We start from the raw sequence: 14,379 nt of genomic DNA on the forward strand, positions 1-14,379 counted from the left end.
CTGCTCATGCAGAGTTGCATACTTGGTACGCAACTATACCACCCACAGTTATGTGAGGGAGGACCCCCAATTATCCTGGGGGAGGCTTCTTTGGCTTCCAGATATCACGTGCAGGTCCACTCTCTGGGTGATTGTTTTTCTGGGTGCTAACACCGTCAAACAATCAATTTTGATTGTGATGGTATTCAACTCGCGTTGTTGTTTGGGAGTTAGGTAGCGTTCCTGGTACATTTAGCTACTGTATTTACTAGTCTAAATTAAAATCAATTGTTTTCATCCTCTGTTTTGAGTTTGAAGTCCCAGGTATATGCGCTTGCATTTTGCTCAGGATTACTAAGGCTCGGGGAACTTCTGTTGTCTTCCCATGCCAAAAAATTTAGCTGTTCTTAGCGTATTGCGTGATCATTGTTAGAGTCGGAGCTTGTTTGCAATCATCCTTAAAACTCGTACACATACTATGGCAAGTTTAGGCAAACTATCCGCACGTAATATCATTCGGCCTGGGAAGGATATAATCAAACGGAATAGCGCGCTGTCCGCCCCTAGTACTTTCTTAGATTTACTCCCTGCCTTTGATACTCCGGGTCTTTTGTCTGGATTCTGTCGGAAAAACAGCTTGTACTTGGGAGAGGTAAGTTGTCGTGACCCAACTATAAGGTTGGTCACACGCTAGTGGATCGGGCGCTTGAGGCCGTACTACTACAAGTAAAGGTACACGACTACTATCTAAGGCTATACTACGGCTACGTAAGGTAACCCTTCTACTATCTAACTACTGACGAGGGGGGCTTAGCCCTGGAGGTGTGGTAAGCGCAATAAGGAGTAAGCTGCTGAACTACTAGGGGCCGGCTACTTAGCTGGCTGGGGGTGATCCTCCTCAATGGTATGAGACGAGGTAAATCGACTTGGGGTTTCCAAGCGATTTTCCTACTGTATATATAACAAAGAGCACACTATCTACATGGTCTGTGCGCGTGAGAAAAGAAGTACATGTGTGAAAAGAGAAGCGTGCTGCGGGCTGCGCAGAAGCGTGGATTTCTCCTAAGCGCCCTTGGCACGGCATCTCGGCGCGGCATCTCGGCATAATAAGCGCCGAGATCACGTGATCGAAAAACATAAGATAAAGAGTCCGTAAAAAATAGTAAAAATAGTAGAAAAATCAGGCGATTCCAATGGTGTATTCAGGGAGGTTTGTAACATTGCCCCCCCCTTAAAGGCTCTTGGCGGCGTCACGAGCCTTTTTGAGTCTAGCTTGGTTGAAGCGTTTGATTTCTTCCTGGCTGTGCTCTAACAGTTCTTCTGGCTCCCAAGAATTGTCTTCTGGTCCGTAGCCCTTCCATTTTATCAGGTAAAACCATTTGCCTTGTTGCCTTTTTGAGTCAATGATCCTTTCTACTTCGTATTCTTCTTCCCCCTCAATTGTTTCTGGAGGGGGTCGTTCAGGGAGCGGCTGACTTGGGGACTCATGGACCTTGGACAATAGGCCCACGTAGAAGACATCGTGGATTTTAAGAGTTTCCGGCAACTTGAGGCGGTAGGCGTGGGTGGAAATTTTTTCTGTGACTTCAAAGGGTCCTAGCTGTTTAGGGTCCAATTTGTTTGAGTTGGTCCTAAGCTCGACATTCTTTCCATCCAGCCATACTTTTTCACCCACAACGTATTCTGGGATTGTTCCTTTTACCCCTGCCATACGTTCCTTGGTCATCCTGAGTGCGGATTCCGCCTCTTTCCATTCCTTTGCCAGGGTGTCTGCTACCTGATCGGCTTCTGGGACGTTAGCCGGCACGTTGGACGGGCTCATGACGGGGCTTCTTCCATAGACAAGTTCAAAGGGGGTTCTCCCGGTAGCCGAGTGTCTAGCGTTGTTGTAAGCATATTCTGCTAGTGGTAACCAGGTTGCCCAGTCTGAATGGTCTGCCGCCACATAGGATCTAAGATAGAATTCGATGAACTGGTTCACTCTTTCCGTTTGTCCGTCCGACTCCGGGTGGTAGGCTGAGGAGAAGGCTGGGTTGATCCCAAGGCGTTGGTACAGTGCCCTTAGAAATTTCCCTGTGAACGTGGTTCCGCGGTCTGAGACTGTCTTGACTGGTAGTCCGTGTAGTTTCCAAACGTGGGTGATGAATAGATCTGCTAGGCCCTTGGCTGTGACTTTCTTTGTTGTTGGAATGAAGTGGCCAAACTTGGAGAAGGAGTCAATTACAACTAGAATCGCATCGTACCCGTTAGACTTAGGGAATCCTGTGATGAAGTCATAGGATATTGTATGGAAAGGGAACGGGGGGACTTCTAAGGGTTTTAGGGAGATGACGGGGGCGTGTGCGCGGCGGTTGGCTTGGCAGGTAGGGCAGCATTCTACCCATTCCTTAGCAGATGACTTCATTCCTGGCCACCAGTAGTTGCGGTTCAGGAGTTCTAGGGTTCTCTGTTGCCCAGGGTGTCCTGCCAGGGGTGAGTTGTGGAACCCCCTTAACAATCGCTCCTTCAAGGGTTCTGAGTCCGGGACCACTAGTTTTCCACGATACCAAAGGAGGTCTTCTTCCCAGTCATAATCTCTATATGCCTTACGAATGGAGGGGGGAGCGTTGTCTGCGTCCTCTGTGAGGAATTGGATAATGGGTTCAAGGGATGGGTCTTCCCTGAGCTTAGTGCGGATCTCCATGACAATTTCCAATTCTTCTTCTGACGTGTTGGCAAAGACTTCTGCGGGGAGCATGACTTCTGGTTCTGAGGGGTTATCAACATAGTCTGCTCGCCTGGACAGTGCATCCGGTTTACCCGACTGTTTCCCTGGTTGGTAGTGGATCTCAAAGTTAAAGTCGCTTAAGAATATGCGCCATCGGGCGTGCCTGCAATTGAAGGTTCTGGCCTGCATCCAATATTCTAAATTTCAATGATCCGTGAACACCTGTATGGGTTTGTCCGTTGCTTCCAAGAAGATACGCCACTCCTCTAGGGCCTTGATGACGGCTAGGAGTTCCTTGTCATGGGTGTCGTAATTGGCCTCAGCACCAGAGAAGGATTTTGACATATAGGCTACTGGGTGTAAGCAATTATCCTCCCCTCTTTGACTAAGGATTGCTCCCATGGCTACTCCTGACGCGTCTGTTTCAAGGTAGTAGGGGAGACTAGGGTTGGAATGGATAAGCACGGGTGCCCGGGTAACTAGACGTTTCAACTCCTGGAACGCTTCTTCCTCTGGGTTACCCCATGACCAGGGGGTTTCCTTTCTGGTGAGGTTGTGGAGTGGTCGTGCGACGGAGCTGAAATTTGGGATGAATTGGCGGAGGTAGTTTACGAACCCTAGGAACGCTTGGACTTGTTTGACTGTTTTGGGCTGTGGCCATGACGTTACTGCCTCAATTTTCTTCTGATCCATAGAAAAGCCTGTAGGGGATATGACAATGCCCAGGTAGTCGACTGTGGTCACGTGGAAATGGCATTTGGACAGCTTGCAGAACAGTTGATTCTTCATAAGACGGGATAGTACCTCCCTGACATGGGCTGGATGGTCTTCTGGCTTTTCCGAAAAGATGAGGATGTCGTCTAAGTAAATCACCACAGTTACGTCAATCAGGTCCCTAAATAGATCGTTCATAAAGTGTTGGAACGCTGCAGGGGCATTGGTGAGACCAAAGGGCATGACTAGATATTCAAAGAGGCCATATTTGGTTCTAAAGGCCGTCTTCCATTCGTCTCCTTCCTTGATGCGTACATTGTTGTAACCCCAGCGTAAATCCAACTTGGTAAAGATCTTTGCGTGCCTGAGTTTTGCCATGAGGTCGTCCTGTCTTGGTAGGGGATAGACGTTTTTGTGGGTAACCTCATTCAGCTTCCTATAATCAACGACCAATTGGAGGGAGCCATCTGCCTTTTTCACAAACATGACCGGAGCGCCTGCCGAGGAGGTACTAGGGCGGATCTTACCCGTTGCCAGTTCCTCGTCAATGTGTTGTTTTAGGGCTTTGGACTCTGCATTGGTCATTCCATATATGGGGCCTGGAGTTAACTTTGCGTCGGGGGTAAGGTCTATTGCAATGTCGTAATCCCGGTGAGGAGGCAAAACCTTGAACTCTTCTTCGCCAAATACTTTGGCAAACTCGTGATATTGAGAGGGGAGGTCCGCTAGGGGGTTGGAGTCAGCTTCTTCTTCCGAGGCAATCTGTGCTTGTTCAGGGAAGGTAACGGTGCCTAGGGTCCAGTCAATGAGGGGAGACTCCTGAGTGAGCCATGTCATGCCAAGTATGGCGGGCGTGTTCCCAATGGGGCACACTAGGAAAGGAATGGTATGTGGGTGGCCATTGGCCGAAACCGCAAGTTGAACCTGGTGCCATATGCGACCAGTCTGGGATATTGTACCATCTAGCATCCTCACAACTCGTGGATTTTTGAGTTGGGTTTTTGGTATTTTCAGTTTTTCTACTAATGAGGGGGATATGAAATTGGAAGTGGCTCCTGAGTCCACCAGGGTTTTTATAGGTTCCGTCGGAAAATCACGTAGTATCATGTCTAAAAAGAGGAGGGGTTTTTTATTCGAGTCCATGGCAATATTTACAAACTCAGACATAGATATAGGTGATTCTAATTTGGAGACCAAGGGTTTGACGGGAATCCTTGGCCTCACTCTTTTTCCGACTCGTCCTGGGCCACCTTGGCTGTTTCCTTGGGGGTTGCCTTCCAACCATTGGGGCACTGCTTGATGCCGTGGCCCTTTTGTCCGCATTTGACGCATAGCCCAGATGCGCGGCGGCGGTCCCTTTCTTCCGGCGTTACGTAGTTAGGATCCTCTGATAGACGGACCCTCTGAGTGGTAGTGGTGGATGTGGTCGCGGTGACCAGGGCCTTGGTGGGAGCCTTTTTGGGACGGTTCTCCTTGTTCTCCCGACGAATGTTGTCTATTTTGACCGAGGCGGTGAATATAGCCTCAAGGTCGTCGTCGGGGATATTGTCCTTGGTGGACAGGAGTTCTTTCACCTTCCAGTGAAGACCGCGCGTGAACTGGGCAATGAATGCCTCAGTGTTCCAGTCGAGCTCCGCCATGAGGTTGCGGAACTCGGTTACATACTCAGCCGTAGTTGTGGACTGAGTTAGCGCGGCAATCTTTCTGGCGGCCGCCCTCTTGGCATCGGGGTCTGCAAATGCCTCCTTGAATTTGGCCGTTAAGGCCAGGATGGTAGTGGGGGGATTCCCTTCTCCTTTGATAATGGATCCAATGAGGGGGAGCGCCCAGTCGGCTGCCTTATCGGTCATGTGGTAGAGTATCCACACGACCATTTGCTCCTCCTCATCAAATTGTTCCCTATGCAGGGCAACCCAGAGAAGCATACGATCCAGCCATTGGGTGGCTTTGCGGCCCCTAGTATCGCCCTTGTAAGGGTCCGGGAGGTCCATTTTGGGCCGTTTGGTGCTGGATCCCGCGTCAAAGGGTGTAAGGGAGCTTAGGCTCCTAGGCGTTCCGCAAGGCTCTTTTTTGGGAGCTCGCCTGGGTTCCTCTTCTTCTTCTGAGTCGAAGCCTGTGCCCCTTGATGGGCGAAAGGGGGCCTTAAGTCCAGGTCTAACCGTTCCTGGAGTGTGGGTTTCTCCCCCGGAGTGGGTGGGAGGAGTGACAGGCCCAGTCGATGGGCCAGGCTTGGCTTGGGTTGTTCCTTGGTCCTTATCCCCAAGGAGGTCTGCGGTCTCCTTGCATATGGCCCTGAGCTCAGTGATTTGTTGGCTCTGGGCGCGGACTTGGTCCTGGAGGGACCCGATTGTGGCGGTGAGGGCTGTGATAGCCTTGAGGAGAGCGGTAGGGGACGGCTCCGGTTCCATTCCTGACAGGTTTTGCAAAGTGGGAGATGGGCTGCGAGTGGGTGGTTGGGAACGGGATGGAACGGAACGGCGACTGGAGCGACTAGAGGGACGGGAGTAGGGGTGTAGGACGCCAGAGCGTGTGGATGGAATTTCTGAGACGGCGTGGGGGGATAGATGCCTGATACAGGACTTATGAGCGGTTTTTGCGCAGTGTATGAACGCTAAACCCTTGCGTCAAACACCTAGCGTTGGACAATCCCTACAACAAATCAGCAGATCTGGCAATCGTGATATGAGCGGGTTTTTTGCAAGTGGGTGATTCGGCTGTCTAGGGTCGCTAACTGCTGTGTTCCGGCAAAACACGTGGTATGCGGACGATTAGAGACTGTCCGCCTTATAGCAATTTGGTACTGGGTGGGACCGACAGCTGTTTGATTATTAAAGCTGAAAGGGGAGTCCGTTCACCCGTTTTCCCTCGTGCTAGTACGGGAGTTCCTCTCGTTTGTCGATCAAGCCTACGAAAAGTCGATTTACAATGTTGTGACCCAACTATAAGGTTGGTCACACGCTAGTGGATCGGGCGCTTGAGGCCGTACTACTACAAGTAAAGGTACACGACTACTATCTAAGGCTATACTACGGCTACGTAAGGTAACCCTTCTACTATCTAACTACTGACGAGGGGGGCTTAGCCCTGGAGGTGTGGTAAGCGCAATAAGGAGTAAGCTGCTGAACTACTAGGGGCCGGCTACTTAGCTGGCTGGGGGTGATCCTCCTCAATGGTATGAGACGAGGTAAATCGACTTGGGGTTTCCAAGCGATTTTCCTACTGTATATATAACAAAGAGCACACTATCTACATGGTCTGTGCGCGTGAGAAAAGAAGTACATGTGTGAAAAGAGAAGCGTGCTGCGGGCTGCGCAGAAGCGTGGATTTCTCCTAAGCGCCCTTGGCACGGCATCTCGGCGCGGCATCTCGGCATAATAAGCGCCGAGATCACGTGATCGAAAAACATAAGATAAAGAGTCCGTAAAAAATAGTAAAAATAGTAGAAAAATCAGGCGATTCCAATGGTGTATTCAGGGAGGTTTGTAACATAAGTCTTGTTTCAATCGTATATGGACAAGTTCAAACTGAATATTATAGTTATGGCTATATACATCAAGGAGGGTGGATACAATGGGATGAACCTATGGGTCCCCCAAACCAACCATCTTGGCCATATCTCATATGTCGCCGTCCAAATCTATCAGAAGATTGGATTGCGGGCCAAGTACCGGGCTATACATCTTGGTTGGCCAATGGAGATCCCCTACTACCAACTGGTACCAACAAATGAGCTCTTGATGCGCGTCGGCATTGTAAACACACCAGGCTCGGAAACTGAGGACGTGGAGTTGAAGGATTGCCACATTCTCAAGGATAGGAATGAACTGACGCAACTTTTACCCGAGCTAGAGAAGGCCGGCATACTGCAAGTGGGCTCAAAAACTGGAGCGGGGTCATAAAAAAAAATATGTATATATTTAGAGATAAATACATTTAAGCGCCGGGCGCATACGGCCCAAGGCATCATTCAACTTCCGGACATGGAAGGCTTGGGGTCCGAGGCATCTTTGGGTTCCGGACATGAGTCCTATGAGCGGCCGCCAAAAAGCTTCCGGATATGAACACTAGTAGAGGGCTGGATTTCCAAAGAAGCCTCCCTTGTGATAATTGGGGGTCCTTGTGAGGGTGAGTCACATGACCACCCACCGCTCTACCCCCTACTATTTTTTAAGGATGTACTAGCGCTGTCCCCCCTTTGATTGTTTTATGCAAAATGTCTCTTGACGTTTTGCAGCTAAGCTTACAACTTTGAGAACCCAGTATGTGATAGCCAGATGTCTCAAAAACCTTACATGTAGCTCTATAATTATTTTTAATCACAACATTGCGTGTACTCAACAAAACATTTGACCTATCTTGTTTGACCCACCTATGAACGCACCCTCAGTCTGGTGATCCAACATGGAAGATTAGCCACTGCTGACCAAGCATGAAACAATCAACAAGCGCACCAGTTTGCAAGAACAGCAACTGACTTGGGATCTTTGATCATGTACATAGATTTTCAATTATGATTTTATAAGTAAAGTCTATTTTACATGGACCATTCCTTACGGAAAGGCAATACATGAAGTCCAAGCGCTAGCACAGCCTCTGCTGTGCGGGCCAAGTCCGTCCCGTCCTGACGGAACAATTTAGGACAACAAATTTAGAAGAAATCCTTACAGAAACGTACCCATTGGCTGCCTTTCTGTAACAATTTTAGAACATCCCGGACATTCTAAAAGTCAGTTTAGAAATGAGGCCCAGTCCAGATGCAGATCACACCGTGGAACTTGGTGTGGAATGCGCTCGGACGCAGATTTGGATATTGGAGGGGGGGTGTTTTAAACATCTAAAATCTTTTTTTAGAGAGGGGGGGTATCCCCCCCTTCTATTTTGTAAAGCACGTATCAAGCTTTAGAATGGAACAAGATCAAGCTGATAAGATAAGGCCCTGAAGATTTGTAACCAAATTGGGAGTTTGGCGCTTTGCAGTGACTGCATATATTCCAACAGTAATTACAATATATTAGAGACAGGGGATAGGGGCGGCGCAAACAAAAAGCAGCCTCCCCTATCCTCAGTCCTCTGCGCTCTCCCACCTGTACAAACTTGCTCCCCACTCACCACTTCAATATGCCTGCTGAGAACGCGTGATCCAACCCCAGGCCCTTGCGGAAAAGCAAGGGCCACGCCAATGCGCCTCTTGAGCCCAAGTGTCCTCTTCATAGTCAAAGCATTTAAGGGAGTTCATTGTACCAAGTTATTCAATTACATCCTTGAGCTGTTATACACCCTTTTGTATACTTTTGCAGCTTCATATATGATGTATGATAACATATGCCCGCATACACTGGATAATTGGGGCGGACTTGGTACAGGAGTAAAATTAAATTCAATTAAAAATTTACTTTTAGAACGCAATTTCTATTTGCATGGGCCATGGCTTACAGAAAGGCATTTTGGACAGGTCTACTTGTTGGACCAAGCTTGCACAGCCTCCTGCGTGCAGGCCAATTCCAAGCCATCCCGGCGGACCATTTTAGGAGACCAATTATTTCTAAAATCCTTACAGAAAGACACCCATTCTATGTCTTTCTACAGGGGGCCCTATGGCTTGTTATACAATATAATATTATTAAGCACTTGCCAGTGAATTGCTATACAGATTTTCAAATTGTTACTTTTTTGCGTCAACAGAGTGATTACTAGCTGAGAGTTTTGATGCTTTCAGATGGAACACCTTCCTCTGTGAGCTTCCACCTCCTGTGACTACTGAGTGCCCAGATGTAGTAGGTGCTGTGGAGCTAGACCCAGGCTGTAATTGCAACAGCTGCTCCGGTGTAGCAGTAGCTGCTCTTGGCTGCGCACTTCCAGATGGCCTGGGAACAATTGGTGCTTGTCTTGAAGAGCTACCACTGGCAGCTGGATCTGTACGTGTTGGCATGCTGCTTGGTGGATCCATGGACGGTGCTGTGCGCTTCTTGGCTGGCACCAATATTGGCCCTTGAACAGATAAGGTGTGTCAACCTTGGCAGAAAATGTGTTTAAATGGATCCATACCTGTCGCAGATAAAGGCTGACTTGGCTGTGCTGTTGCCGCAGCCACCAATGACGGGTCAGAAGAAGAGTGACCAAGTCTTGCCTTTTTTGCATGGAACTTAGTCTTTTGTTGACTACTGGCCACCATTGTCCGGGCACCAATGGCATTTGGTGTAGTGGTAGGTACACCCTGGGATACTTCACAACGTTAATATTCTCTTTGCACTCCGCAATCAATATCCAAGAAGAACTTACTCAACAACTCATCAGTTTGTTCTGTGCTTCCTGTTGATGATGTTGGAAGAGGTTGCATGCTCTGTGTCGTAGGGACTACTGTCAGAATACATTGCTCCTGATCAGCAATGGTCAAGCTTTATCTAGGCTGGAGCAACGTACAATTGCTTGAGGGAGCACCAGAAACCTGTGATCCCAGTGCCTTGGCTAGGGCTAGCTTTTGAACAGCATTTGCATCTTGAGAGCATTGTTCATTTTGGCTTTTTCTCTTGCGTGGCCCAGCTTTGGAAGTGGATGGTTTTGTACCCTTTGTTGAAGAGACTGCAGGGATCTCCTCCAAGTCAAGCTCATCGTGATCATTGGAGTGTGGCTGAGCAATTTCCGAGTACACAGTTTGCAAGGTTTTTTGCAAGCTCAGGAAATGGTTAGAGAGCTGTGCCTTACTATCTGCGTAAACATTCAGGGCCAGATCAATTCCCTCTGGCGCCATGATGTTGTATACAGCTACATCTCGCAGCTGCCCAGGGCGATCAACGCGACCCATGATTTGGTCAAGCTCAAGCCCAGACCAAACACTGCTCTGCAGATGGGAAAATTTGTTAGACAAACTGAGTGATGCAAACATTGAGCCATACATACTACAATGATCACAACTGAGGCTTCCACCAAGTTGAGACCAGCTGAGCCTACATTGCTGATGATCATGATTCGGCATGATGGGTCGTTGGCAAACTTCTCAACAGACCGTTGACCCTTGGTGGTAGCCATAGAGCCGTTGTACGTCACATAGTCTTTTTCTTTGAGAGTGAGCATCTGATATAATTTTCAGTCATCAAACGTGAAGTTACAAATAACTTGCAAGAAATAAGAGCACTGACCTTTGCAATGAGCGCTTGGTGCTGCTGAAATTCCACGTATATGAGAAACTTCCGCGGCTTCTTGCTGGGCAAAGGTTCTTGAACAAGCCTTGCTTTATCTAGCGTACCATCCTCAAGCAATGCAACGGGTTTGGGGTTGCCGATCCAGAACCACTCAATCAGTCCCATGACACATTGCATCCTTGTGGACATCTTCTGGGGCAGATTCTCCACTGTCCAGTCGTTGGTGACTTTGTTTGTCAAGGTACCACGATCAAGCTCCTGAGCCTGCTCTTCCAGCCGTAGCGCTCCCAGCTTAGCCAGCATGCCAGCAAACTTCTGTTCTATCAGGAAGTTCTGATTTGAGATTGGTAAGCGTTGGTGTAATTAGCTTATATGGGAAAGCAAATTTGACTTACATGCCACCTGACATTCTTGCAATCACTCCGTTCCACCTCCCCCTGTGCCTGAGACCCATTCCATGCATTCTCATCTACATCCTCATCCCCATTGTCACCCACATTGTCCTGCGCTCGCTTTCTTTTTTGTCTCTTGGCAGCCTTAGCCTTTTGCGCCAGTTTTGTTCTGTTATAAATCATCAACAAAGTCAGTTGTTGTGTGATAGAATACGGAGACAGGAGATTATATGTGAGAGAAAGGCAAAAAAGGGCAAGACATACTTTTTGCTCTTCTGCTGTGTGTGCTCTTGATTGATGACCCGTTGCATTTCTTTCTCTTCTTCATTCATGGGTGCCCAAGCAATGAACTTCTGTACAAACGGGAGATCCAAGATTTGTCTGCCCAAATAGTCTAAGGACTCATTTGTGCGACAAATCATGATGGGGAGAAGAAGCAAGCGCAACATGTTTAGTGGCTGCTTTGAGACATGAATCATATGGAGGATGCTCCGCTGGTCCTCAGCCTGGTACTTGCTTTCCAGTTCTTCCTTGATCTTAGCAGCGCGGGGGTCGTACAAGGGAATTTTGCCGGGTGAAAGTGCCGCTTGAAGCTCCCTTTCTACTGTGGCTTGAATCACCGCTGTGCTTGTAAGCCTCCAACTTTCATTACCAGTTGACAGCATTTCCTGCATCTCGTTCCAGACCTGAACTCCTTGCTCACCAAGCAATGGCTGGTAGCGCAGGTTTTGTCCAAGAGCAAGCAGGCACTAGTACGCACAGGCGTAACGTAATGTCAATGATGCGCTGGTGTATAACATAGTCAAATGACTTACTTTGAGCAACGTAAACAATGGTGTGGCAGTTGCTCCAATCACCAAGGACGAGGACTGAGTAATGAGCTGAACCCCTCGTTGAGTGTGACTGCTGTTTCGGAGATTGTGTATCTCGTCCACAGCTGCCACCCGAAAGCGCATTCCAAAGAGTGAGCCTGCATTGCTGATCCCTGCCTTGAAAGCAGGTGTCTCTCCCTTAGCTTCGTACTCCCTTGCATCTTTACCCTTGAATGCAGGAGGGAGCTGTAAGCACCGTTTTGCTTCCTTTGCAATAGCCTGATAAGGTCACCGGATTTATTTAATAGTTCTACCAGCATAGTCAATGAATGTACACTTACCAATAGGTCTGCAATGATAACCACTTGCCCTGCATGCTCCAAGTCTCGTCCAGCTGCAGCGCGGTATGGACCTGTTGGGTCACTGCAGAAGCTCTCAAGGGTGCCGCTCTCAACTGAGTACCGGACAGGAACAAAACTACCAAGCTGGGTAAACTTCTTCCATTGCTCCATCCATTGATTGCCAAGTGTCCGCGGAGTAATGACAATTGATGGCAAATTTGGTATGGTCTTTTGGCCTGCAAAGTATGGCGAGCTTTGCTCTACAGGTCACAGAGTCAGAGTCAACCAAACAGCACATCAGCCACACAAACACCACTCACCTTGGATAAACATGGGTGTTGCAAGACGCTCTTTGGCTGGCAGTTCCTGTTGCTTATAGTAATGTTGGATCATGCTAATGACCCCAATGATTTGCACCGTCTTTCCAAGTCCAACATTGTTGCACAGTAAAGTTGGTTGGGCGCAATCGCCCACTCTCTGTGTGAAAGCGCCTTCCAAGATTCTGAGAGTGCCTACCACTTGATGCCAAAACGGCACCGCACGAGTTTTGGCCAGTGGAGCCATGTCTTTGGCACTTTCACCAGTGCCAGGCTCTGCAAACGGGAACTGATCCACACCTGGCAGTCCTAGCTGGGCCCACAAAGCCTCCGTGGACAAGGACTTGAGATGCAATACCCCAATATCCTTGCACCCATCCACCAAACTGTGGAGACCAGAGACACCAACTGTAGGGATAGGAAGCTCGGACTTGTCAAGACAGCCAACTCCATAGCAGTACTCCTCAACATAGTAAGCATAGGCAGCCTGCATTTCTTCTTTGCTTGGACCATCTTGAGTTGACTTGCTTTTAGATTTTGACGCCGCTGGTTCAAGAGTTCCTATAAGCAAATAACTTAAACACAAGCTGGTTGGTACTCACTCAGATCATCCTCAAGACTTCCAAACCCAAGACTTGACCATAACTGCTTCAGCGTACGTTCCCTGGACAGGAAGTGAAGCTCATCAACCTCCTTTGTCCCTATTGCTATCTTCCGCCAATCAGTCAAAGCCCTTGTTGCGTCACGCAATGCCTTGGGGGATCTGAGCCTTTGAGCATCTATTATAACAATCCATTAGCTTGGCGTTTTTCATGAAGCTTGGCTTGCTTACCTTCCAGTTTACTGTCGACCTTTTGCATTCTAGCACATGATGTGGTTACCTTACGCTTTAAGCTCCGCGCAAGGTTCTCATACTTGCGCTGTGCAAAGCAACAAATTGTAGGGATCAGCTCTGGGACAACAGTCCCACGACTGCTGACCCCTGCATCGCCAAATAGGGCTCGAGCCAAAGCTGCTTGCACATCTCGTTCTTCCAGCCTTGCATGGGTGTCAGCTATAGGCACCTGATGCTCAAGAACACGCTTGGTAGCTGGACGTTCCTGCGTGTATGATTGTGGTCAAATACTGAGACGTACTTGGTCATGTAAAACTCACCCTGTTTAAGCTTCTGTCATCCTTCCAGAGATCGGCAGGAGTAGCCCCAATCTTTCCCAAAGTCTCCTCCACTTGATTCATGACGCCGCCCTTCCTGTTGATTGCAGCCAATACCAGGTTGCGATACGCAGCATACCCATAAGGGTCCGGGCCACCTTTCTCGCCTCGAGTAGTGGACTTGATTGTCTCGCGGATTGGTATCTTCCTCACATAATCCGCCTTCCAGGTATCCCAGAAATATTGCAGGAAGCGTTCTGCAGCCTGACGCTCATGGAGCCCAAGTGCCTTCCGGCAATTTTCGGTGATCAAGGCAATTGAAGACTCGGGCATGGTGAGGCCCAGTTCCTTGCTTGAATCCAACTGTGGGTCACTGTCGCCAACTACATCAATCTCAGCATCGTAATAGTCCTCACTACCCTTTAGAGGAAACAGCCCAAAAAGCTCCCTCCACACGTTGCTTGTCCAGGGAGGGCAGGTTAACGGGTGTGACTCGTTCATAGCAGCAGCTTCGAACAGGTAGAGAACGGAGTGGGCAACGGGAGTCAAAGGCATGGTGAGGATCTAAGTGTGATGAAAAGGATAAATGTGAGATAGTGGTGATAGACTGCTAAGTAGCTCAAGTAGTAGCTGGGACTGCAAAGATCACGTTTGGGGGTATTGCTACCTGCGAGCATTGGTTCTTTTGTATCATGGCCTCCAGGATTACAATCACATGTCTCATGGCGATCATAAGAAAGTGCTACCTTGTCTCAGACTTTGTCTGCTGGATCCTCAAAGCTCCGCTGTCATGCCAAGCCAATCAATACCGTTAAAGGAAGCAGTT

General features: G+C 48.6%; 4 protein-coding genes across 4 annotated transcripts; 1 reads left to right on the plus strand and 3 right to left on the minus strand.

The window, feature by feature from the left end:
* Positions 1 to 1,210: 1,210 nt before the first annotated feature.
* RhiXN_06172 (Reverse transcriptase (RNA-dependent DNA polymerase)) lies at positions 1,211 to 4,567 on the minus strand (the record flags this gene model as incomplete). Its single annotated transcript, XM_043325988.1, has 2 exons — positions 1,211 to 2,883; positions 2,944 to 4,567. The coding sequence occupies 2 exons, from the start codon at positions 4,565 to 4,567 to the stop codon at positions 1,211 to 1,213; spliced, it is 3,297 nt and encodes a 1,098-aa protein (XP_043181420.1).
* Positions 4,568 to 4,620: 53 nt separating this feature from the next.
* On the minus strand, positions 4,621 to 5,808 carry RhiXN_06173 (Retrotransposon-derived protein PEG10; the record flags this gene model as incomplete). The annotated part of the gene is made up of 1 exon (XM_043325989.1): positions 4,621 to 5,808. The coding sequence occupies one exon, from the start codon at positions 5,806 to 5,808 to the stop codon at positions 4,621 to 4,623; it is 1,188 nt and encodes a 395-aa protein (XP_043181421.1).
* Positions 5,809 to 6,939: 1,131 nt separating this feature from the next.
* On the plus strand, positions 6,940 to 7,299 carry RhiXN_06174 (uncharacterized protein; the record flags this gene model as incomplete). The annotated part of the gene is made up of 1 exon (XM_043325990.1): positions 6,940 to 7,299. One exon carries the CDS (start codon positions 6,940 to 6,942, stop codon positions 7,297 to 7,299), a length of 360 nt encoding a protein of 119 aa, XP_043181422.1.
* Positions 7,300 to 9,062: 1,763 nt separating this feature from the next.
* Positions 9,063 to 14,108, minus strand: RhiXN_06175 (SNF2 family amino-terminal protein; the record flags this gene model as incomplete). The annotated part of the gene is made up of 14 exons (XM_043325991.1): positions 9,063 to 9,388; positions 9,446 to 9,622; positions 9,680 to 9,757; positions 9,821 to 10,238; positions 10,298 to 10,471; positions 10,537 to 10,872; positions 10,935 to 11,100; positions 11,196 to 11,680; positions 11,747 to 12,022; positions 12,085 to 12,344; positions 12,405 to 12,947; positions 13,004 to 13,180; positions 13,234 to 13,501; positions 13,557 to 14,108. The coding sequence occupies 14 exons, from the start codon at positions 14,106 to 14,108 to the stop codon at positions 9,063 to 9,065; spliced, it is 4,236 nt and encodes a 1,411-aa protein (XP_043181423.1).
* Between the last annotated feature and the right edge of the window lie 271 nt (positions 14,109 to 14,379).

Source organism: Rhizoctonia solani, chromosome 6 (assembly GCF_016906535.1).
Source record: "Rhizoctonia solani chromosome 6, complete sequence".
In the NCBI taxonomy this organism is placed as follows: domain Eukaryota; kingdom Fungi; phylum Basidiomycota; class Agaricomycetes; order Cantharellales; family Ceratobasidiaceae; genus Rhizoctonia; species Rhizoctonia solani.